General features: G+C 45.5%; 1 protein-coding gene across 1 annotated transcript in view; it reads left to right on the forward strand.

Annotated features, from left to right (window-relative positions):
- LOC128638136 (uncharacterized) overlaps nucleotides 1-17,696 on the forward strand; it is a 277,497-nt gene extending 259,801 nt beyond the window's left edge. The window contains exons 13-14 of the mRNA XM_053689998.1: nucleotides 17,287-17,358; nucleotides 17,440-17,696. Of these exons, the coding sequence (XP_053545973.1) occupies nucleotides 17,287-17,358; nucleotides 17,440-17,538 (171 nt within the window). The 3' untranslated portion in view covers nucleotides 17,539-17,696. The remainder of the gene's footprint in view (nucleotides 1-17,286; nucleotides 17,359-17,439) is intronic.
- Nucleotides 17,697-21,855: the final 4,159 nt, after the last annotated feature.

Consider the following 21,855-nt stretch of genomic DNA (forward strand, 5'->3'; position numbering starts at 1 on the left):
TCTCCTGTAGTTCAGGTGTGCGGTGAAGCTGCTTATTACTGTCTTGTTCTGTCCTGTAGTTCAGGTGTGCGGTGAAGTTGCTATTTACTGTCTTGTTCTGTCCTGTAGTTCAGGTGTGCGGTGAAGCTGCTAATTACTGTCTTGTTCTGTCCTGTAGTTCGGGTGTGCGGTGAAGCTGCTAATTACTGTCTTGTTCTGTCCTCTAGTTCGGGTGTGCGGTGAAGCTGCTAATTACTGTCTTGTTCTGTCCTCTAGTTCTGGTGTGCGGTGAAGCTGCTAATTACTGTCTTGCTCTCTCCTGTAGTTCGGGTGTGCGGTGAAGCTGCTTATTACTGTCTTGTTCTGTCCTGTAGTTCAGGTGTGCGGTGAAGCTGCTAATTACTGTCTTGTTCTCTCCTGTAGTTCAGGTGTGCGGTGAAGCTGCTAATTACTGTCTTGTTCTCTCCTGTAGTTCAGGTGTGCGGTGAAGCTGCTAATTACTGTCTTGTTCTCTCCTGTAGTTCAGGTGTTCGGTGAAGCTGCTAATTACTGTCTTGTTCTGTCCTGTAGTTCAGGTGTGCGGTGAAGTTGCTAATTACTGTCTTGTTCTGTCCTGTAGTTCAGGTGTGCGGTGAAGCTGCTAATTACTGTCTTGTTCTGTCCTGTAGTTCAGGTGTGCAGTGAAGCTGCTAATTACTGTCTTGTTCTGTCCTCTAGTTCAGGTGTGCGGTGAAGCTGCTAATTACTGTCTTGTTCTGTCCTGTAGTTCAGGTGTGCGGTGAAGCTGCTAATTACTGTCTTGTTCTGTCCTGTAGTTCAGGTGTGCGGTGAAGCTGCTAATTACTGTCTTGTTCTGTCCTGTAGTTCAGGTGTGCGGTGAAGCTGCTAATTACTGTCTTGTTCTGTCCTGTAGTTCAGGTGTGCGGTGAAGCTGCTAATTACTGTCTTGTTCTCTCCTGTAGTTCAGGTGTGCGGTGAAGCTGCTAATTACTGTCTTGTTCTGTCCTGTAGTTCAGGTGTGCGGTGAAGCTGCTTATTACTGTCTTGTTCTGTCCTGTAGTTCAGGTGTGTGGTGAAGCTGCTAATTACTGTCTTGTTCTCTCCTCTAGTTCAGGTGTGCGGTGAAGCTGCTAATTACTGTCTTGTTCTCTCCTGTAGTTCAGGTGTGCGGTGAAGCTGCTGATTACTGTCTTGTTCTGTCCTGTAGTTCAGGTGTGCGGTGAAGCTGCTAATTACTGTCTTGTTCTGTCCTGTAGTTCAGGTGTGCGGTGAAGTTGCTAATTACTGTCTTGTTCTGTCCTCTAGTTCAGGTGTGCGGTGAAGCTGCTAATTACTGTCTTGTTCTCTCCTGTAGTTCAGGTGTGCGGTGAAGCTGCTGATTACTGTCTTGTTCTCTCCTGTAGTTCAGGTGTGCTGTGAAGCTGCTAATTACTGTCTTGTTCTGTCCTGTAGTTCAGGTGTGCTGTGAAGCTGCTCATTACTGTCTTGTTCTGTCCTGTAGTTCAGGTGTGCTGTGAAGCTGCGTATTACTGTCTTGTTCTGTCCTCTAGTTCAGGTGTGCTGTGAAGCTGCTAATTACGGTCTTGTCCAGTAGTTCGGGTGTGCGGTGAAGCTGCTAATTACTGTCTTGTTCTGTCCTGTAGTTCGGGTGTGCGGTGAAGCTGCTAATTACTGTCTTGTTCTGTCCTGTAGTTCAGGTGTGCGGTGAAGCTGCTAATTACTGTCTTGTTCTGTCCTGTAGTTCTGGTGTGCAGTGAGGCTGCTAATTACTGTCTTGTTCTGTCCTGTAGTTCAGGTGTGCGGTGAAGCTGCTAATTACTGTCTTGTTCTCTCCTGTAGTTCAGGTGTGCGGTGAAGCTGCTAATTACTGTCTTGTTCTGTCCTGTAGTTCAGGTGTGCGGTGAAGTTGCTAATTACTGTCTTGTTCTGTCCTGTAGTTCAGGTGTGCAGTGAGGCTGCTAATTACTGTCTTGTTCTGTCCTGTAGTTCAGGTGTGCGGTGAAGCTGCTAATTACTGTCTTGTTCTCTCCTGTAGTTCAGGTGTGCGGTGAAGCTGCTAATTACTGTCTTGTTCTGTCCTGTAGTTCAGGTGTGCGGTGAAGTTGCTAATTACTGTCTTGTTCTGTCCTGTAGTTCTGGTGTGCAGTGAGGCTGCTAATTACTGTCTTGTTCTGTCCTGTAGTTCGGGTGTGCGGTGAAGCTGCTAATTACTGTCTTGTTCTCTCCTGTAGTTCAGGTGTGCGGTGAAGCTGCTAATTACTGTCTTGTTCTGTCCTGTAGTTCAGGTGTGCGGTGAAGTTGCTAATTACTGTCTTGTTCTGTCCTGTAGTTCAGGTGTGCGGTGAAGCTGCTAATTACTGTCTTGTTCTGTCCTGTAGTTCGGGTGTGCGGTGAAGCTGCTAATTACTGTCTTGTTCTGTCCTCTAGTTCAGGTGTGCGGTGAAGCTGCTAATTACTGTCTTGTTCTGTCCTCTAGTTCTGGTGTGCGGTGAAGCTGCTAATTACTGTCTTGTTCTGTCCTCTAGTTATGGTGTGCGGTGAAGCTGCTAATTACTGTCTTGCTCTCTCCTGTAGTTCGGGTGTGCGGTGAAGCTGCTAATTACTGTCTTGTTCTGTCCTGTAGTTCAGGTGTGCGGTTAAGCTGCTAATTACTGTCTTGTTCTGTCCTCTAGTTCAGGTGTGCGGTGAAGCTGCTAATTACTGTCTTGTTCTGTCCTCTAGTTCTGGTGTGCGGTGAAGCTGCTAATTACTGTCTTGCTCTCTCCTGTAGTTCAGGTGTGCGGTGAAGCTGCTAATTACTGTCTTGTTCTGTCCTCTAGTTCAGGTGTGCGGTGAAGCTGCTAATTACTGTCTTGTTCTGTCCTCTAGTTCTGGTGTGCGGTGAAGCTGCTAATTACTGTCTTGCTCTCTCCTGTAGTTCAGGTGTGCGGTGAAGCTGCTAATTACTGTCTTGTTCTGTCCTGTAGTTCGGGTGTGCGGTGAAGCTGCTAATTACTGTCTTGTTCTGTCCTGTAGTTCAGGTGTGCGGTGAAGCTGCTAATTACTGTCTTGTTCTGTCCTGTAGTTCAGGTGTGCGGTGAAGCTGCTTATTACTGTCTTGTTCTGTCCTGTAGTTCAGGTGTGCGGTGAAGCTGCTAATTACTGTCTTGTTCTCTCCTGTAGTTCAGGTGTGCGGTGAAGCTGCTAATTACTGTCTTGTTCTCTCCTGTAGTTCAGGTGTGCGGTGAAGCTGCTAATTACTGTCTTGTTCTCTCCTGTAGTTCAGGTGTTCGGTGAAGCTGCTAATTACTGTCTTGTTCTGTCCTGTAGTTCAGGTGTGCGGTGAAGTTGCTAATTACTGTCTTGTTCTGTCCTGTAGTTCAGGTGTGCGGTGAAGCTGCTAATTACTGTCTTGTTCTGTCCTGTAGTTCAGGTGTGCAGTGAAGCTGCTAATTACTGTCTTGTTCTGTCCTGTAGTTCAGGTGTGCTGTGAAGCTGCTAATTACTGTCTTGTTCTGTCCTGTAGTTCAGGTGTGCTGTGAAGCTGCTCATTACTGTCTTGTTCTGTCCTGTAGTTCAGGTGTGCTGTGAAGCTGCGTATTACTGTCTTGTTCTGTCCTCTAGTTCAGGTGTGCTGTGAAGCTGCTAATTACGGTCTTGTCCAGTAGTTCGGGTGTGCGGTGAAGCTGCTAATTACTGTCTTGTTCTGTCCTGTAGTTCGGGTGTGCGGTGAAGCTGCTAATTACTGTCTTGTTCTGTCCTGTAGTTCAGGTGTGCGGTGAAGCTGCTAATTACTGTCTTGTTCTGTCCTGTAGTTCTGGTGTGCAGTGAGGCTGCTAATTACTGTCTTGTTCTGTCCTCTAGTTCAGGTGTGCGGTGAAGTTGCTAATTACTGTCTTGTTCTGTCCTCTAGTTCAGGTGTGCTGTGAAGCTGCTAATTACGGTCTTGTCCAGTAGTTCGGGTGTGCGGTGAAGCTGCTAATTACTGTCTTGTTCTGTCCTGTAGTTCGGGTGTGCGGTGAAGCTGCTAATTACTGTCTTGTTCTCTCCTGTAGTTCAGGTGTGCGGTGAAGCTGCTAATTACTGTCTTGTTCTGTCCTGTAGTTCAGGTGTGCGGTGAAGCTGCTAATTACTGTCTTGTTCTGTCCTGTAGTTCGGGTGTGCGGTGAAGCTGCTAATTACTGTCTTGTTCTGTCCTCTAGTTCAGGTGTGCGGTGAAGCTGCTAATTACTGTCTTGTTCTGTCCTGTAGTTCAGGTGTGCGGTGAAGCTGCTAATTACTGTCTTGTTCTCTCCTGTAGTTCAGGTGTTCGGTGAAGCTGCTTATTACTGTCTTGTTCTGTCCTGTAGTTCAGGTGTGCGGTGAAGCTGCTAATTACTGTCTTGTTCTGTCCTCTAGTTCTGGTGTGCGGTGAAGCTGCTAATTACTGTCTTGTTCTCTCCTGTAGTTCAGGTGTGCGGTGAAGCTGCTAATTACTGTCTTGTTCTCTCCTGTAGTTCAGGTGTGCGGTGAAGCTGCTAATTACTGTCTTGTTCTCTCCTGTAGTTCAGGTGTGCGGTGAAGCTGCTAATTACTGTCTTGTTCTCTCCTGTAGTTCAGGTGTTCGGTGAAGCTGCTAATTACTGTCTTGTTCTGTCCTGTAGTTCAGGTGTGCGGTGAAGCTGCTGATTACTGTCTTGTTCTGTTCTGTAGTTCAGGTGTGCGGTGAAGTTGCTAATTACTGTCTTGTTCTGTCCTGTAGTTCAGGTGTGCGGTGAAGCTGCTAATTACTGTCTTGTTCTGTCCTGTAGTTCAGGTGTGCTGTGAAGCTGCTCATTACTGTCTTGTTCTGTCCTGTAGTTCAGGTGTGCTGTGAAGCTGCTAATTACTGTCTTGTTCTGTCCTGTAGTTCAGGTGTGCGGTGAAGCTGCTAATTACTGTCTTGTTCTGTCCTGTAGTTCTGGTGTGCAGTGAAGCTGCTAATTACTGTCTTGTTCTGTCCTGTAGTTCAGGTGTGCGGTGAAGCTGCTAATTACTATTTTGTTCTGTCCTGTAGTTCGGGTGTGCGGTGAAGCTGCTAATTACTGTCTTGTTCTGTCCTGTAGTTCAGGTGTGCGGTGAAGCTGCTAATTACTGTCTTGTTCTCTCCTGTAGTTCAGGTGTGCGGTGAAGCTGCTAATTACTGTCTTGTTCTGTCCTGTAGTTCAGGTGTGCGGTGAAGCTGCTAATTACTGTCTTGTTCTCTCCTGTAGTTCAGGTGTGCGGTGAAGCTGCTAATTACTGTCTTGTGCTGTCCAGTAGTTCGGGTGTGCGGTGAAGCTGCTAATTACTGTCTTGTTCTGTCCTGTAGTTCAGATGTGCGGTGAAGCTGCTAATTACTGTCTTGTTCTCTCCTGTAGTTCAGGTGTGCGGTGAAGCTGCTAATTACTGTCTTGTTCTGTCCTCTAGTTCAGGTGTGCGGTGAAGCTGCTAATTACTGTCTTGTTCTGTCCTGTAGTTCAGGTGTGCGGTGAAGCTGCTAATTACTGTCTTGTTCTGTCCTGTAGTTCACGTGTGCGGTGAAGCTGTTTATTACTGTCTTGTTCTGTCCTGTAGTTCAGGTGTGCGGTGAAGTTGCTAATTACTGTCTTGTTCTGTCCTGTAGTTCAGGTGTGCGGTGAAGCTGCTAATTACTGTCTTGTTCTGTCCTGTAGTTCAGGTGTGCGGTGAAGCTGCTAATTACTGTCTTGTTCTGTCCTGTAGTTCGGGTGTGCGGTGAAGCTGCTAATTACTGTCTTGTTCTGTCCTGTAGTTCAGGTGTGCGGTGAAGCTGCTAATTACTGTCTTGTTCTCTCCTGTAGTTCGGGGGTGCGGTGAAGCTGCTTATTACTGTCTTGTTCTGTCCTCTAGTTCAGGTGTGCGGTGAAGCTGCTAATTACTGTCATGTTCTGTCCTGTAGTTCAGGTGTGCTGTGAAGCTGCTAATTACTGTCTTGTCCAGTAGTTCGGGTGTGCGGTGAAGCTGCTAATTACTGTCTTGTTCTCTCCTGTAGTTCGGGTGTGCGGTGAAGCTGCTTATTACTGTCTTGTTCTGTCCTCTAGTTCAGGTGTGCGGTGAAGCTGCTAATTACTGTCTTGTTCTCTCCTGTAGTTCGGGTGTGCGGTGAAGCTGCTTATTACTGTCTTGTTCTGTCCTCTAGTTCAGGTGTGCGGTGAAGCTGCTAATTACTGTCTTGTTCTCTCCTGTAGTTCGGGTGTGCGGTGAAGCTGCTAATTACTGTCTTGTTCTGTCCTGTAGTTCAGGTGTGCGGTGAAGCTGCTAATTACTGTCTTGTTCTCTCCTGTAGTTCAGGTGTGCAGTGAAGCTGCTAATTACTGTCTTGTTCTGTCCTGTAGTTCAGGTGTGCGGTGAAGCTGCTAATTACTGTCTTGTTCTGTCCTGTAGTTCAGGTGTGCGGTGAAGCTGCTAATTACTGTCTTGTTCTGTCCTCTAGTTCAGGTGTGCGGTGAAGCTGCTAATTACTGTCTTGTTCTGTCCTGTAGTTCAGGTGTGCGGTGAAGCTGCTAATTACTGTCTTGTTCTGTCCTGTAGTTCAGGTGTGTGGTGAAGCTGCTAATTACTGTCTTGTTATGTCCTGTAGTTCAGGTGTGCGGTGAAGCTGCTAATTACTGTCTTGTTCTGTTCTGTAGTTCAGGTGTGCTGTGAAGCTGCTAATTACTGTCTTGTTCTGTCTCTAGTTCAGGTGTGCTGTGAAGCTGCTAATTACTGTCTTGTTCTGTCCTGTAGTTCGGGTGTGCAGTGAAGTTGCTAATTACTGTCTTGTTCTGTCCTGTAGTTCAGGTGTGCAGTGAAGTTGCTAATTACTGTCTTGTTCTGTCCTGTAGTTCAGGTGTGCGGTGAAGCTGCTAATTACTGTCTTGTTCTGTCCTCTAGTTCAGGTGTGCGGTGAAGCTGCTAATTACTGTCTTGTTCTGTCCTGTAGTTCAGGTGTGCGGTGAAGCTGCTAATTACTGTCTTGTTCTGTCCTCTAGTTCGGGTGTGCGGTGAAGCTGCTAATTACTGTCTTGTTCTGTCCTGTAGTTCAGGTGTGCGGTGAAGCTGCTAATTACTGTTTTGTTCTGTCCTGTAGTTCAGGTGTGCGGTGAAGCTGCTAATTACTGTCTTGTTCTGTCCTGTAGTTCAGGTGTGCGGTGAAGCTGCTAATTACTGTCTTGTTCTGTCCTGTAGTTCGGGTGTGCGGTGAAACTGCTAATTACTGTCTTGTTCTGTCCTGTAGTTCGGGTGTGCGGTGAAGCTGCTAATTACTGTCTTGTTCTGTCCTGTAGTTCAGGTGTGCGGTGAAGCTGCTAATTACTTTCTTGTTCTGTCCTGTAGTTCAGGTGTGCGGTGAAGCTGCTAATTACTGTCTTGTTCTCTCCTGTAGTTCAGGTGTGCAGTGAAGCTGCTAATTACTGTCTTGTTCTGTCCTGTAGTTCAGGTGTGCGGTGAAGCTGCTAATTACTGTCTTGTTCTGTCCTGTAGTTCGGGTGTGCGGTGAAGCTGCTAATTACTGTCTTGTTCTGTCCTGTAGTTCAGGTGTGCGGTGAAGCTGCTAATTACTGTCTTGTTCTGTCCTGTAGTTCAGGTGTGCGGTGAAGCTGCTAATTACTGTCTTGTTCTGTCCTGTAGTTCAGGTGTGCAGTGAAGCTGCTAATTACTGTCTTGTTCTGTCCTCTAGTTCGGGTGTGCGGTGAAGTTGCTAATTACTGTCTTGTTCTCTCCTGTAGTTCAGGTGTGCGGTGAAGCTGCTAATTACTGTCTTGTTCTCTCCTGTAGTTCGGGTGTGCGGTGAAGCTGCTAATTACTGTCTTGTTCTCTCCTGTAGTTCAGGTGTGCGGTGAAGCTGCTAATTACTGTCTTGTTCTGTCCTCTTGTTCAGGTGTGCGGTGAAGCTGCTAATTACTGTCTTGTTCTGTCCTGTAGTTCAGGTGTGCGGTGAAGCTGCTAATTACTGTCTTGTTCTGTCCTGTAGTTCAGGTGTGCGGTGAAGCTGCTAATTACTGTCTTGTTCTGTCCTGTAGTTCAGGTGTGCGGTGAAGCTGCTAATTACTGTCTTGTTCTGTCCTGTAGTTCAGGTGTGCGGTGAAGCTGCTAATTACTGTCTTGTTCTGTCCTGTAGTTCAGGTGTGCGGTGAAGCTGCTAATTACTGTCTTGTTCTGTCCTGTAGTTCTGGTGTGCGGTGAAGCTGCTAATTACTGTCTTGTTCTGTCCTGTAGTTCGGGTGTGCGGTGAAGCTGCTAATTACTGTCTTGTTCTGTCCTGTAGTTCAGGTGTGCGGTGAAGCTGCTAATTACTGTCTTGTTCTCTCCTGTAGTTCAGGTGTGCGGTGAAGCTGCTAATTACTGTCTTGTTCTGTCCTGTAGTTCAGGTGTGCGGTGAAGCTGCTAATTACTGTCTTGTTCTGTCCTGTAGTTCAGGTGTGCGGTGAAGCTGCTAATTACTGTCTTGTTCTGTCCTGTAGTTTGGGTGTGCGGTGAAGCTGCTAATTACTGTCTTGTTCTGTCCTGTAGTTCAGGTGTGCGGTGAAGCTGCTAATTACTGTCTTGTTCTGTCCTGTAGTTCAGGTGTGCGGTGAAGCTGCTAATTACTGTCTTGTTCTGTCCTGTAGTTCAGGTGTGTGGTGAAGCTGCTTATTACTGTCTTGTTCTGTCCTCTAGTTCAGGTGTGCGGTGAAGCTGCTAATTACTGTCTTGTTCTGTCCTGTAGTTCAGGTGTGCGGTGAAGCTGCTAATTACTGTCTTGTTCTGTCCTGTAGTTCAGGTGTGCGGTGAAGCTGCTAATTACTGTCTTGTTATGTCCTGTAGTTCAGGTGTGCGGTGAAGCTGCTAATTACTGTCTTGTTCTGTCCTGTAGTTCAGGTGTGCGGTGAAGCTGCTAATTACTGTCTTGTTCTGTCCTGTAGTTCTGGTGTGCAGTGAAGCTGCTAATTACTGTCTTGTTCTGTCCTGTAGTTCAGGTGTGCGGTGAAGCTGCTAATTACTGTCTTGTTCTGTCCTGTAGTTCAGGTGTGCGGTGAAGCTGCTAATTACTGTCTTGTTCTCTCCTGTAGTTCAGGTGTGCGGTGAAGCTGCTAATTACTGTCTTGTTCTGTCCTGTAGTTCAGGTGTGCGGTGAAGCTGCTGATTACTGTCTTGTTCTGTCCTGTAGTTCGGGTGTGCGGTGAAGCTGCTAATTACTGTCTTGTTCTCTCCTGTAGTTCAGGTGTGCGGTGAAGTTGCTAATTACTGTCTTGTTCTGTCCTGTAGTTCAGGTGTGCGGTGAAGCTGCTTATTACTGTCTTGTTCTGTCCTGTAGTTCAGGTGTGTGGTGAAGCTGCTTATTACTGTCTTGTTCTGTCCTCTAGTTCAGGTGTGCGGTGAAGCTGCTAATTACTGTCTTGTTCTGTCCTGTAGTTCAGGTGTGCGGTGAAGCTGCTAATTACTGTCTTGTTCTGTCCTGTAGTTCAGGTGTGCGGTGAAGCTGCTAATTACTGTCTTGTTCTCTCCTGTAGTTCAGGTGTGCGGTGAAGTTGCTAATTACTGTCTTGTTCTGTTCTGTAGTTCAGGTGTGCGGTGAAGCTGCTAATTACTGTCTTGTTCTGTCCTGTAGTTCAGGTGTGTGGTGAAGCTGCTTATTACTGTCTTGTTCTGTCCTCTAGTTCAGGTGTGCGGTGAAGCTGCTAATTACTGTCTTGTTCTGTCCTGTAGTTCAGGTGTGCGGTGAAGCTGCTTATTACTGTCTTGTTCTGTCCTGTAGTTCAGGTGTGCGGTGAAGCTGCTAATTACTGTCTTGTTCTGTCCTGTAGTTCGGGTGTGCGGTGAAGCTGCTAATTACTGTCTTGTTATGTCCTGTAGTTCGGGTGTGCGGTGAAGCTGCTAATTACTGTCTTGTTCTGTCCTGTAGTTTGGGTGTGCGGTGAAGCTGCTAATTACTGTCTTGTTCTCTCCTGTAGTTCTGGTGTGCGGCGAAGCTGCTAATTACTGTCTTGTTATGTCCTGTAGTTCGGGTGTGCGGTGAAGCTGCTAATTACTGTCTTGTTCTGTCCTGTAGTTTGGGTGTGCGGTGAAGCTGCTAATTACTGTCTTGTTCTGTCCTGTAGTTCGGGTGTGCGGTGAAGCTGCTAATTACTGTCTTGTTCTGTCCTGTAGTTTGGGTGTGCGGTGAAGCTGCTAATTACTGTCTTGTTCTGTCCTGTAGTTCGGGTGTGCGGTGAAGCTGCTAATTACTGTCTTGTTCTGTCCTGTAGTTCGGGTGTGCGGTGAAGCTGCTAATTACTGTCTTGTTCTCTCCTGTAGTTCAGGTGTGCGGTGAAGCTGCTGATTACTGTCTTGTTCTCTCTTGTAGTTCTGGTGTGCGGTGAAGCTGCTAATTACTGTCTTGTTATGTCCTGTAGTTCAGGTGTGCGGTGAAGTTGCTAATTACTGTCTTGTTCTGTCCTGTAGTTCAGGTGTGCAGTGAAGCTGCTAATTACTGTCTTGTTCTGTCCTGTAGTTCGGGTGTGCGGTATAGCTGCTAATTACTGTCTTGTTATGTCCTGTAGTTTGGGTGTGCGGTGAAGCTGCTAATTACTGTCTTGTTCTGTCCTGTAGTTCAGGTGTGCAGTGAAGTTGCTAATTACTGTCTTGTTCTGTCCTGTAGTTCAGGTGTGCGGTGAAGCTGCTAATTACTGTCTTGTTCTGTCCTGTAGTTCAGGTGTGCAGTGAAGTTGCTAATTACTGTCTTGTTCTGTCCTGTAGTTCAGGTGTGCGGTGAAGCTGCTAATTACTGTCTTGTTCTGTCCTGTAGTTCAGGTGTGCGGTGAAGTTGCTAATTACTGTCTTGTTCTGTCCTGTAGTTCAGGTGTGCGGTGAAGCTGCTTATTACTGTCTTGTTCTGTCCTGTAGTTCAGGTGTGCAGTGAAGCTGCTAATTACTGTCTTGTTCTGTCCTGTAGTTCAGGTGTGCAGTGAAGCTGCTAATTACTGTCTTGTTCTGTCCTGTAGTTCAGGTGTGCGGTGAAGCTGCTAATTACTGTCTTGTTCTGTCCTGTAGTTCAGGTGTGCGGTGAAGCTGCTAATTACTGTCTTGTTCTGTCCTGTAGTTCAGGTGTGCAGTGAAGCTGCTAATTACTGTCTTGTTCTGTCCTGTAGTTCAGGTGTGCGGTGAAGCTGCTAATTACTGTCTTGTTCTGTCCTCTAGTTCAGGTGTGCGGTGAAGCTGCTAATTACTGTCTTGTTCTGTCCTGTAGTTCAGGTGTGCGGTGAAGCTGCTAATTACTGTCTTGTTCTCTCCTGTAGTTCAGGTGTGCGGTGAAGCTGCTAATTACTGTCTTGTTCTCTCCTGTAGTTCAGGTGTGCGGTGAAGCTGCTAATTACTGTCTTGTTCTCTCCTGTAGTTCAGGTGTGCGGTGAAGCTGCTAATTACTGTCTTGTTCTCTCCTGTAGTTCAGGTGTTCGGTGAAGCTGCTAATTACTGTCTTGTTCTGTCCTGTAGTTCAGGTGTGCGGTGAAGCTGCTGATTACTGTCTTGTTCTGTTCTGTAGTTCAGGTGTGCGGTGAAGTTGCTAATTACTGTCTTGTTCTGTCCTGTAGTTCAGGTGTGCGGTGAAGCTGCTTATTACTGTCTTGTTCTGTCCTGTAGTTCAGGTGTGTGGTGAAGCTGCTAATTACTGTCTTGTTCTGTCCTGTAGTTCAGGTGTGCGGTGAAGCTGCTAATTACTGTCTTGTTCTCTCCTGTAGTTCAGGTGTGCGGTGAAGCTGCTAATTACTGTCTTGTTCTGTCCTGTAGTTCAGGTGTGTGGTGAAGCTGCTTATTACTGTCTTGTTCTGTCCTCTAGTTCAGGTGTGCGGTGAAGCTGCTAATTACTGTCTTGTTCTGTCCTGTAGTTCAGGTTTGCGGTGAAGCTGCTAATTACTGTCTTGTTCTGTCCTGTAGTTCAGGTGTGCAGTGAAGCTGCTAATTACTGTCTTGTTCTGTCCTGTAGTTCAGGTGTGCAGTGAAGCTGCTAATTACTGTCTTGTTCTCTCCTCTAGTTCAGGTGTGCAGTGAAGCTGCTAATTACTGTCTTGTTCTGTCCTGTAGTTCAGGTGTGCAGTGAAGCTGCTAATTACTGTCTTGTTCTCTCCTCTAGTTCAGGTGTGCGGTGAAGCTGCTAATTACTGTCTTGTTCTCTCCTGTAGTTCAGGTGTGCGGTGAAGCTGCTAATTACTGTCTTGTTCTGTCCTGTAGTTCAGGTGTGTGGTGAAGCTGCTTATTACTGTCTTGTTCTGTCCTCTAGTTCAGGTGTGCGGTGAAGCTGCTAATTACTGTCTTGTTCTGTCCTGTAGTTCAGGTTTGCGGTGAAGCTGCTAATTACTGTCTTGTTCTGTCCTGTAGTTCAGGTGTGCAGTGAAGCTGCTAATTACTGTCTTGTTCTGTCCTGTAGTTCAGGTGTGTGGTGAAGCTGCTTATTACTGTCTTGTTCTGTCCTCTAGTTCAGGTGTGCGGTGAAGCTGCTAATTACTGTCTTGTTCTGTCCTGTAGTTCAGGTGTGTGGTGAAGCTGCTTATTACTGTCTTGTTCTGTCCTCTAGTTCAGGTGTGCGGTGAAGCTGCTAATTACTGTCTTGTTCTGTCCTGTAGTTCAGGTTTGCGGTGAAGCTGCTAATTACTGTCTTGTTCTGTCCTGTAGTTCAGGTGTGCAGTGAAGCTGCTAATTACTGTCTTGTTCTGTCCTGTAGTTCAGGTGTGCAGTGAAGCTGCTAATTACTGTCTTGTTCTCTCCTCTAGTTCAGGTGTGCAGTGAAGCTGCTAATTACTGTCTTGTTCTGTCCTGTAGTTCAGGTGTGCAGTGAAGCTGCTAATTACTGTCTTGTTCTGTCCTGTAGTTCAGGTGTGCGGTGAAGCTGCTAATTACTGTCTTGTTCTGTCCTGTAGTTCAGGTGTGCGGTGAAGCTGCTAATTACTGTCTTGTTCTGTCCTGTAGTTCAGGTGTGCAGTGAAGCTGCTAATTACTGTCTTGTTCTGTCCTGTAGTTCAGGTGTGCGGTGAAGCTGCTAATTACTGTCTTGTTCTGTCCTGTAGTTCAGGTGTGCGGTGAAGCTGCTAATTACTGTCTTGTTCTGTCCTGTAGTTCGGGTGTGCGGTGAAGCTGCTAATTACTGTCTTGTTCTGTCCTGTAGTTCAGGTGTGCGGTGAAGCTGCTAATTACTGTCTTGTTATGTCCTGTAGTTCAGGTGTGCGGTGAAGCTGCTAATTACTGTCTTGTTATGTCCTGTAGTTCGGGTGTGCGGTGAAGCTGCTAATTACTGTCTTGTTCTGTCCTGTAGTTCAGGTGTGCGGTGAAGCTGCTAATTACTGTCTTGTTCTGTCCTGTAGTTCAGGTGTGCGGTGAAGCTGCTAATTACTGTCTTGTTCTCTCCTGTAGTTCAGGTGTGCGGTGAAGCTGCTAATTACTGTCTTGTTCTCTCCTGTAGTTCAGGTGTGCAGTGAAGCTGCTAATTACTGTCTTGTTCTGTCCTGTAGTTCAGGTGTGCGGTGAAGCTGCTAATTACTGTCTTGTTCTGTCCTGTAGTTCAGGTGTGCGGTGAAGCTGCTAATTACTGTTTTGTTCTGTCCTGTAGTTCAGGTGTGCGGTGAAGCTGCTAATTACTGTCTTGTTCTCTCCTGTAGTTCGGGTGTGCGGTGAAGCTGCTAATTACTGTCTTGTTCTCTCCTGTAGTTCAGGTGTGCGGTGAAGCTGCTAATTACTGTCTTGTTCTGTCCTGTAGTTTGGGTGTGCGGTGAAGCTGCTAATTACTGTCTTGTTCTGTCCTGTAGTTCGGGTGTGCGGTGAAGCTGCTAATTACTGTCTTGTTCTGTCCTGTAGTTCAGGTGTGCGGTGAAGCTGCTAATTACTGTCTTGTTCTGTCCTGTAGTTCGGGTGTGCGGTGAAGCTGCTAATTACTGTCTTGTTCTGTCCTGTAGTTCAGGTGTGCGGTGAAGCTGCTAATTACTGTCTTGTTCTGTCCTGTAGTTCAGGTGTGCGGTGAAGCTGCTAATTACTGTCTTGTTCTGTCCTCTAGTTCTGGTGTGCGGTGAAGCTGCTAATTACTGTCTTGTTCTGTCCTGTAGTTCAGGTGTGCAGTGAAGTTGCTAATTACTGTCTTGTTCTGTCCTGTAGTTCAGGTGTGCGGTGAAGCTGCTAATTACTGTCTTGTTCTGTCCTGTAGTTCAGGTGTGCAGTGAAGTTGCTAATTACTGTCTTGTTCTGTCCTGTAGTTCAGGTGTGCGGTGAAGCTGCTTATTACTGTCTTGTTCTGTCCTGTAGTTCAGGTGTGCGGTGAAGCTGCTAATTACTGTCTTGTTCTGTCCTGTAGTTCAGGTGTGCGGTGAAGCTGCTAATTACTGTCTTGTTCTGTCCTGTAGTTCAGGTGTGCGGTGAAGCTGCTAATTACTGTCTTGTTCTGTCCTGTAGTTCAGGTGTGTGGTGAAGCTGCTTATTACTGTCTTGTTCTGTCCTCTAGTTCAGGTGTGCGGTGAAGCTGCTTATTACTGTCTTGTTCTGTCCTGTAGTTCAGGTGTGCGGTGAAGCTGCTAATTACTGTTTTGTTCTGTCCTGTAGTTCAGGTGTGCGGTGAAGCTGCTAATTACTGTCTTGTTCTGTCCTGTAGTTCGGGTGTGCGGTGAAGCTGCTAATTACTGTCTTGTTCTGTCCTCTAGTTCTGGTGTGCGGTGAAGCTGCTAATTACTGTCTTGTTCTGTCCTCTAGTTCTTGTGTGCGGTGAAGCTGCTAATTACTGTCTTGTTCTGTCCTCTAGTTCTGGTGTGCGGTGAAGCTGCTAATTACTGTCTTGTTCTGTCCTGTAGTTCTGGTGTGCGGTGAAGCTGCTAATTACTGTCTTGTTCTGTCCTGTAGTTCAGGTGTGCGGTGAAGCTGCTAATTACTGTTTTGTTCAGTCCTGTAGTTCAGGTGTGCGGTGAAGCTGCTAATTACTGTCTTGTTCTGTCCTGTAGTTTGGGTGTGCGGTGAAGCTGCTAATTACTGTCTTGTTCTGTCCTGTAGTTCAGGTGTGCGGTGAATTTGCTAATTACTGTCTTGTTCTGTCCTCTAGTTCAGGTGTGCGGTGAAGCTGCTAATTACTGTCTTGTTCTGTCCTGTAGTTCAGGTGTGCGGTGAAGCTGCTAATTACTGTCTTGTTCTGTCCTGTAGTTCAGGTGTGCGGTGAAGCTGCTTATTACTGTCTTGTTCTGTCCTGTAGTTCAGGTGTGCGGTGAAGCTGCTAATTACTGTCTTGTTCTGTCCTGTAGTTCGGGTGTGCGGTGAAGCTGCTAATTACTGTCTTGTTCTGTCCTGTAGTTCGGGTGTGCGGTGAAGCTGCTAATTACTGTCTTGTTCTGTCCTGTAGTTCAGGTGTGCGGTGAAGCTGCTAATTACTGTCTTGTTCTGTCCTGTAGTTCAGGTGTGTGGTGAAGCTGCTTATTACTGTCTTGTTCTGTCCTGTAGTTCAGGTGTGTGGTGAAGTTGCTAATTACTGTCTTGTTCTGTCCTGTAGTTCAGGTGTGTGGTGAAGTTGCTAATTACTGTCTTGTTCTGTCCTGTAGTTCAGGTGTGCGGTGAAGCTGCTAATTAATGTCTTGTTCTGTCCTGTAGTTCAGGTGTGCGGTGAAGCTGCTTATTACTGTCTTGTTATGTCCTGTAGTTCAGGTGTGCGGTGAAGCTGCTTATTACTGTCTTGTTCTGTCCTGTAGTTCAGGTGTGCGGTGAAGCTGCTAATTACTGTCTTGTTCTGTCCTGTAGTTCAGGTGTGCGGTGAAGTTGCTAATTACTGTCTTGTTCTGTCCTGCAGTTCAGGTGTGCGGTGAAGCTGCTAATTACTGTCTTGTTCTGTCCTGTAGTTCAGGTGTGCGGTGAAGCTGCTAATTACTGTCTTGTTCTGTCCTGCAGTTCAGGTGTGCGGTGAAGCTGCTAATTACTGTCTTGTTCTGTCCTGTAGTTCAGGTGTGCGGTGAAGCTGCTAATTACTGTCTTGTTCTGTCCTGTAGTTCAGGTGTGCGGTGAAGCTGCTAATTACTGTCTTGTTCTGTCCTGTAGTTCAGGTGTGCGGTGAAGCTGCTTATTACTGTCTTGTTCTGTCCTGTAGTTCAGGTGTGCGGTGAAGCTGCTAATTACTGTCTTGTTCTGTCCTGTAGTTCGGGTGTGCGGTGAAGCTGCTAATTACTGTCTTGTTCTGTCCTGTAGTTCAGGTGTGCGGTGAAGCTGCTAATTACTGTCTTGTTCTGTCCTGTAGTTCAGGTGTGCGGTGAAGCTGCTAATTACTGTCTTTTTCTCTCCTGTAGTTCAGGTGTGCGGTGAAGCTGCTAATTACTGTCTTGTTCTCTCCTGTAGTTCAGGTGTGCAGTGAAGCTGCTAATTACTGTCTTGTTCTGTCCTGTAGTTCAGGTGTGCGGTGAAGCTGCTAATTACTGTCTTGTTCTGTCCTGTAGTTCAGGTGTGCGGTGAAGCTGCTAATTACTGTCTTGTTCTCTCCTGTAGTTCAGGTGTGCGGTGAAGCTGCTAATTACTGTCTTGTTCTGTCCTGTAGTTCAGGTGTGCGGTGAAGCTGCTAATTACTGTCTTGTTCTCTCCTGTAGTTCAGGTGTGCGGTGAAGCTGCTAATTACTGTCTTGTTCTCTCCTGTAGTTCAGGTGTGCGGTGAAGCTGCTAATTACTGTCTTGTTCTCTCCTGTAGTTCAGGTGTGCGGTGAAGCTGCTAATTACTGTCTTGTTCTCTCCTGTAGTTCAGGTGTGCGGTGAAGCTGCTAATTACTGTCTTGTTCTCTCCTGTAGTTCAGGTGTGCGGTGAAGCTGCTAATTACTGTCTTGTTCTGTCCTGTAGTTCAGGTGTGCGGTGAAGCTGCTAATTACTGTCTTGTTCTCTCCTGTAGTTCAGGTGTGCGGTGAAGCTGCTAATTACTGTCTTGTTCTCTCCTGTAGTTCAGGTGTGCGGTGAAGCTGCTAATTACTGTCTTGTTCTGTCCTGTAGTTTGGGTGTGCGGTGAAGCTGCTAATTACTGTCTTGTTCTGTCCTGTAGTTCTGGTGTGCGGTGAAGCTGCTAATTACTGTCTTGTTCTGTCCTGTAGTTTGGGTGTGCGGTGAAGCTGCTAATTACTGTCTTGTTCTGTCCTGTAGTTCAGGTGTGCGGTGAAGCTGCTAATTACTGTCTTGTTCTGTGCTGTAGTTCGGGTGTGCGGTGAAGCTGCTAATTACTGTCTTGTTCTGTCCTGTAGTTCAGGTGTGCGGTGAAGCTGCTAATTACTGTCTTGTTCTGTCCTGTAGTTCAGGTGTGCGGTGAAGCTGCTAATTACTGTCTTGTTCTGTCCTGTAGTTCAGGTGTGCGGTGAAGCTGCTAATTACTGTCTTGTTCTGTCCTGTAGTTCGGGTGTGCGGTGAAGCTGCCGGGCAGTGGAGGAGCTGTCATTGGACTGTGTCCTGATCTGAACAAAATGGTATACAGATTGTCTTGTGGGCTGTAATTGTAAAGCAATTGGTGCTGTCTCTGACAATAACTCACTTTCTTCTGCATTAAGGGGGAACTGAAAAAGGCTTTTCAAGAATGCGGCTTTGTCTTCTGCCAGATTGTTCCATACTGTCCTGAGGGGCCGGACACAAGTGAAAACAAAGAGTGACAATGGGATATGTGTGTTTTATTGCAAACCAGAACTAAATCTATTGTGTAATTGTCTCTCAGCCTTAGTGTAAAATATCACAACAAAATCTTATGGATTTACTCCATAAAACAAATACTTTGTAACTGCAGCCCTGAAATAAATTCTTTTTAATAATATTCTTGTCTTTGTATTATTCATTGTTTTCCTCCTGCACTAAAATCTGTTCTCTGATGAATTAGAAGAATCCCCAGTTGTATAATCTGCACATTATTTAGTTTTTGTTTTTACACAAAATATAAACTACATGATTCCTTCATAGATAAAAGTAATTTTGCAATTAAAACTGCAGCTTTATTTTGTCAAACGAGCACATGGTTTTATGTTTATTCTTTTCACTGATTTCCCTGTCCCCCAGAACAAAACACCCCCTGCTAACCAATCACAAGCTAATATTCAGATATAGCACAAACTGTTTGCACAAGTGCAGACTGGTGTAACCTGCACTCTTGTATTCTCTTAAGCTGGTTTAGCATGGATTCTACTTAGTTACTAATGCAAAGAATGATTTGACTATTGTGAATGCTGATGCAAAACTGATAATCCACCCTTTAAAAGCATGTGACACCATAGAAGCTTAGGCAGGGAGGGAAAAGTCAAGAAAAGTTCACATAAATGCGCATGCTGCTGAAAAACAGTAGCGACTTTTACTAGAAGCATTTTATTGTAACGAAAGTATACTGCAGAAATGTTTCTATTTAACACTGAAAAGCAACCATGCACATTAACATTTTGACCTTTCTATCCCTTTAAAGGACCACGGCATATTCACCTAGATTACAATTTTGTGCGTTCGTCTTTTAGTTAAAACAGCACCACAGCCATTACAAGTCTTGTCGCTATAGGTGAGACCGCAAGCCTTTTAGCTTGTACTGCAACGTCAGTCACTCTGAAAAATAACGTTTTTTAATGGGATTCCCATAGCTCTGGTATTACGAGTTTTACGGTGAGGCTAAAAAGCGAGCGTTACACTCTAAAACGACACGATCCATAACGCCAAACAAAATTATCAAAAAAAAAAGAATTACTCCTAATCTAATAGCCCTATCAAAATAAAAAAGCCCACCCAAAATAAAAAAACCTAGCCTACACTAAACTACCAATAGTTCTTAAAAGGGCTTTTTGTGGGGCATTGCCCCAAGGATATCGGCTCTTTTACCTGTAAAAAAAAAATAGAAAGACCCCCCCAATAGTAAAACCAACAAACCCCCCAAAATAAAAAACCTAACTCTGAAAAAACCTAAGCTACCTATTGCCCTGAAAAGGGCATTTGGATGGGCATTGCCCTTAAAAGGGCATTTAGCTCTTTTCCTGCCCAAACCCTAATCTAAAAATAAAACCCTTAAAAAAAAAACTAACACTAACCCCCGACGATCCACTTACAGTTTTTGAAGTCCCGCTTGAATGATCTTCATCCCAGCGGAGAAGTCCTCATCCAGGCGGCGAGAAGTCTTCATCCAGGTGGCCTCTTCAATCTTCATCCCGGCGGCAAAGTCCTCATCCAGGCGGCCTCTTCAAACTTCATCCCAGAGGTCTGGAGCGGGTCCATCCTGAAGACATCCGGCGCGGAGCATCCTGATTCGAATCAGCCAATAGAATGAGAGCTGCTTAAATCCTATTGGCTGATTTGAACAGCCAATAGGATTTTAGCAGCTCTAATTCCTATTGGCTGATTCAAATTTTTCACCCAATAGGAATGCAAGGGACACCATCTTGTATCGCGTACCTTGCATTGAAGATTCAGTGTACGGTGGCGACCGTATGAAGAGGATGCTCCACGCCGAATGTCTTCAGGATGGACCCACTCTGCGCCACCGGGATCAAAATAGAAGATGCCGTCTGGATGAAGATTGAAGAGGGCGCCTGGATGAAGCCTCTTGCCGCTTGGATGAGGACTTTGCCGCCAGGATGAAGATTGAAGAGGCCACCTGGATGAAGACTTCTCACCGCCTGGATGAGGACTTCTCCGCTGGGATGAAGATCATTCAAGCGGGACTTCAAAAACTGTAAGTGGATCTTCGGAGGTTAGTGATAGGCTTTTTTAAGTTTTTTTTGGGTGGGTTTTATTTTTAGATTAGGGTTTGGGCAGTAAAAGAGCTAAATGCCCTTTTAAGGACAATGGGTAGCTTAGGTTTTTTAGATAGTTTTTTTTTAATTTTGTGGGGGTTTGTAATGTTAGTGGGAATTTGTATTTTTTTCAGAAAAAGAGCTGATATCTTTAGGGCAATGCCCTACAAAGGGCCCTTTTAAGGGCCCTTGGTAGTTTGGGGGGGTTGTATACTGTTAGGGGGTGTATTTTTGTAGCAAAATAGCTGTTTAACTTAGGGCAATGCCCTACAAAAGGCCCTTTTAAGGACCCTTGGTAGTTTATTTTAGATTAGGCTTTTTTTTTTTTTTTTTTAAAGGGTATTAGAATATGAATAATTTTTTATTATTTTGGATAATCTGTGTTGTTTTTTTTGTAATGGTAGGTTTTTTTATTTTTTGTGTTTTTAGTGTTTTTTTTATTTTTTATAATTTTAGGTTTTAGTGTAAGGTAGCTTAGGTTTTATTTTACAGGTAAGTATTTAGTTAATAATTGTAAATTTAATTTAGATCTATTTTTAAGTATGTTAAAGTTAGGGGTAGGGTTAGATTTAGGGGTAGGGTTAGGTTTAGGGGTAGGTGTAGGGGTTAATAGTTTTATTTAGGTTGTGATGTGGGGGGCTGGAGGTTAAGGGGTTAATAGGTTTATTTAGTTAATAATTGTAAGTTTACAGAGGCGGAGCTTGGCCGGTCAGGAAGATGGCTGTGTGATCCAACAGCTCCTAGGCCTGTGTACCCCAAGCCCCAATAAAAAGCAGTTTGTTCTGTAAGAACCCATAACTGAGACCCCCAGCACCCAGGACCACTCAGACCCCAAAAGAAAGACAAAAAAGAGCTGACCTGGCAGAAGGATCGACCCACACAGCAGGAGCTGCAAAGCCGGTCACAGTGGGCGCATAAATGCGCACATTAGAAGAACCGGAAATCTGAGGGACACTGAGAAACTGGCACGCCTGACATCAAAACACCCGGTGAAAGAGCAAGTATCCTGGTTGTCGGATACTGGAAGTGCTAAACCCAGAAAGGCTCAAACCAGCGAGTCGCTTGTATAGCGACACATGGCCCAGGGCACCAAGGAGACATCAGACCCAGCAGGTTAAGACATGGAGTGCATAGACCGCTCACTCAGAACGGCATCATATTGACAGGCAGTCACTGCTCATGCAACCTGCTGTGCACCTATGGAGGGGCAGGAATAATCATAGGCAAAAATAAACTGTGCAAAAAGAAGCCTTGACATAAAAGGCATACACGATACTAGCTAGCCACACAGTAATAGAAGGGAGGTGAGAGAAATTAAACATAAGCTGCATTGATTTACAAAAATGCACAATCCTAAGGGCAAATAACAGGCTAAGGACATTGGAGAATAAGCACTACAACAGGTATAACTACCCATAACACTCTCCTGAGTATTTAAAATAGCTAGCAAGCTTACAGGCCAAACAGTGCCAGGATTATAAGGCACTTAAGAAGCAAATAATAGTTACACATAGAGAACGGCCTGCACAACCTGGACAGATTAAAAAGAAATAAATAAAGCTCATCTGATTCTGAAGGCTCCACATTCACAGCCACTGCCCATATAGAAAGCAATTTAATATCTTACAACTCTGTCAACCCCAATCCAAATACAGGCATACACACACGCCATTATTGAAGGAACATATAAAATGCCTGGGCGTAAACTTAACAAGCCGGACAGTACACCACGCTCCAAGATGCTACAACAGTACCTGAAGGCACGTAAACCACCACTAGACACTCAACCTGGGATTTTAAGCAGCTACACACAACGGAATAACCCCGTAGAGCAAGTCACGCCGGTACCCTTCGCACCAGGCCTCACAAAAGATCTCCTGCTGCTCTGCACATAAAATGACCTTAAAGAGATAGTGACAGAAGTCAAGAACTGGTATGGAGATCTAAAGAGAGATTTATCACGAGTGACGCAAAGAGTCACTAATCTGGAAGAGAGCCATAATATTATGGATACCGACATTCAGCACATGTTGCGGCTGGCGTATGATCAAGACAAAACCATACACCACCTCTTGGAGAAGGTTGAGGACCTGGACAACAGACGCAGAAGAAACAACTTAAGGATAAGGGGTTTCCCGGACAACTTACAGCCCTGAATGCACCTATTACTATACAAGAGATAGTCAAGGCAATTAATGAGGCTAACCTAAA

Source organism: Bombina bombina, chromosome 8 (genome assembly GCF_027579735.1).
Source record: "Bombina bombina isolate aBomBom1 chromosome 8, aBomBom1.pri, whole genome shotgun sequence".
Lineage (NCBI taxonomy): Eukaryota > Metazoa > Chordata > Amphibia > Anura > Bombinatoridae > Bombina > Bombina bombina.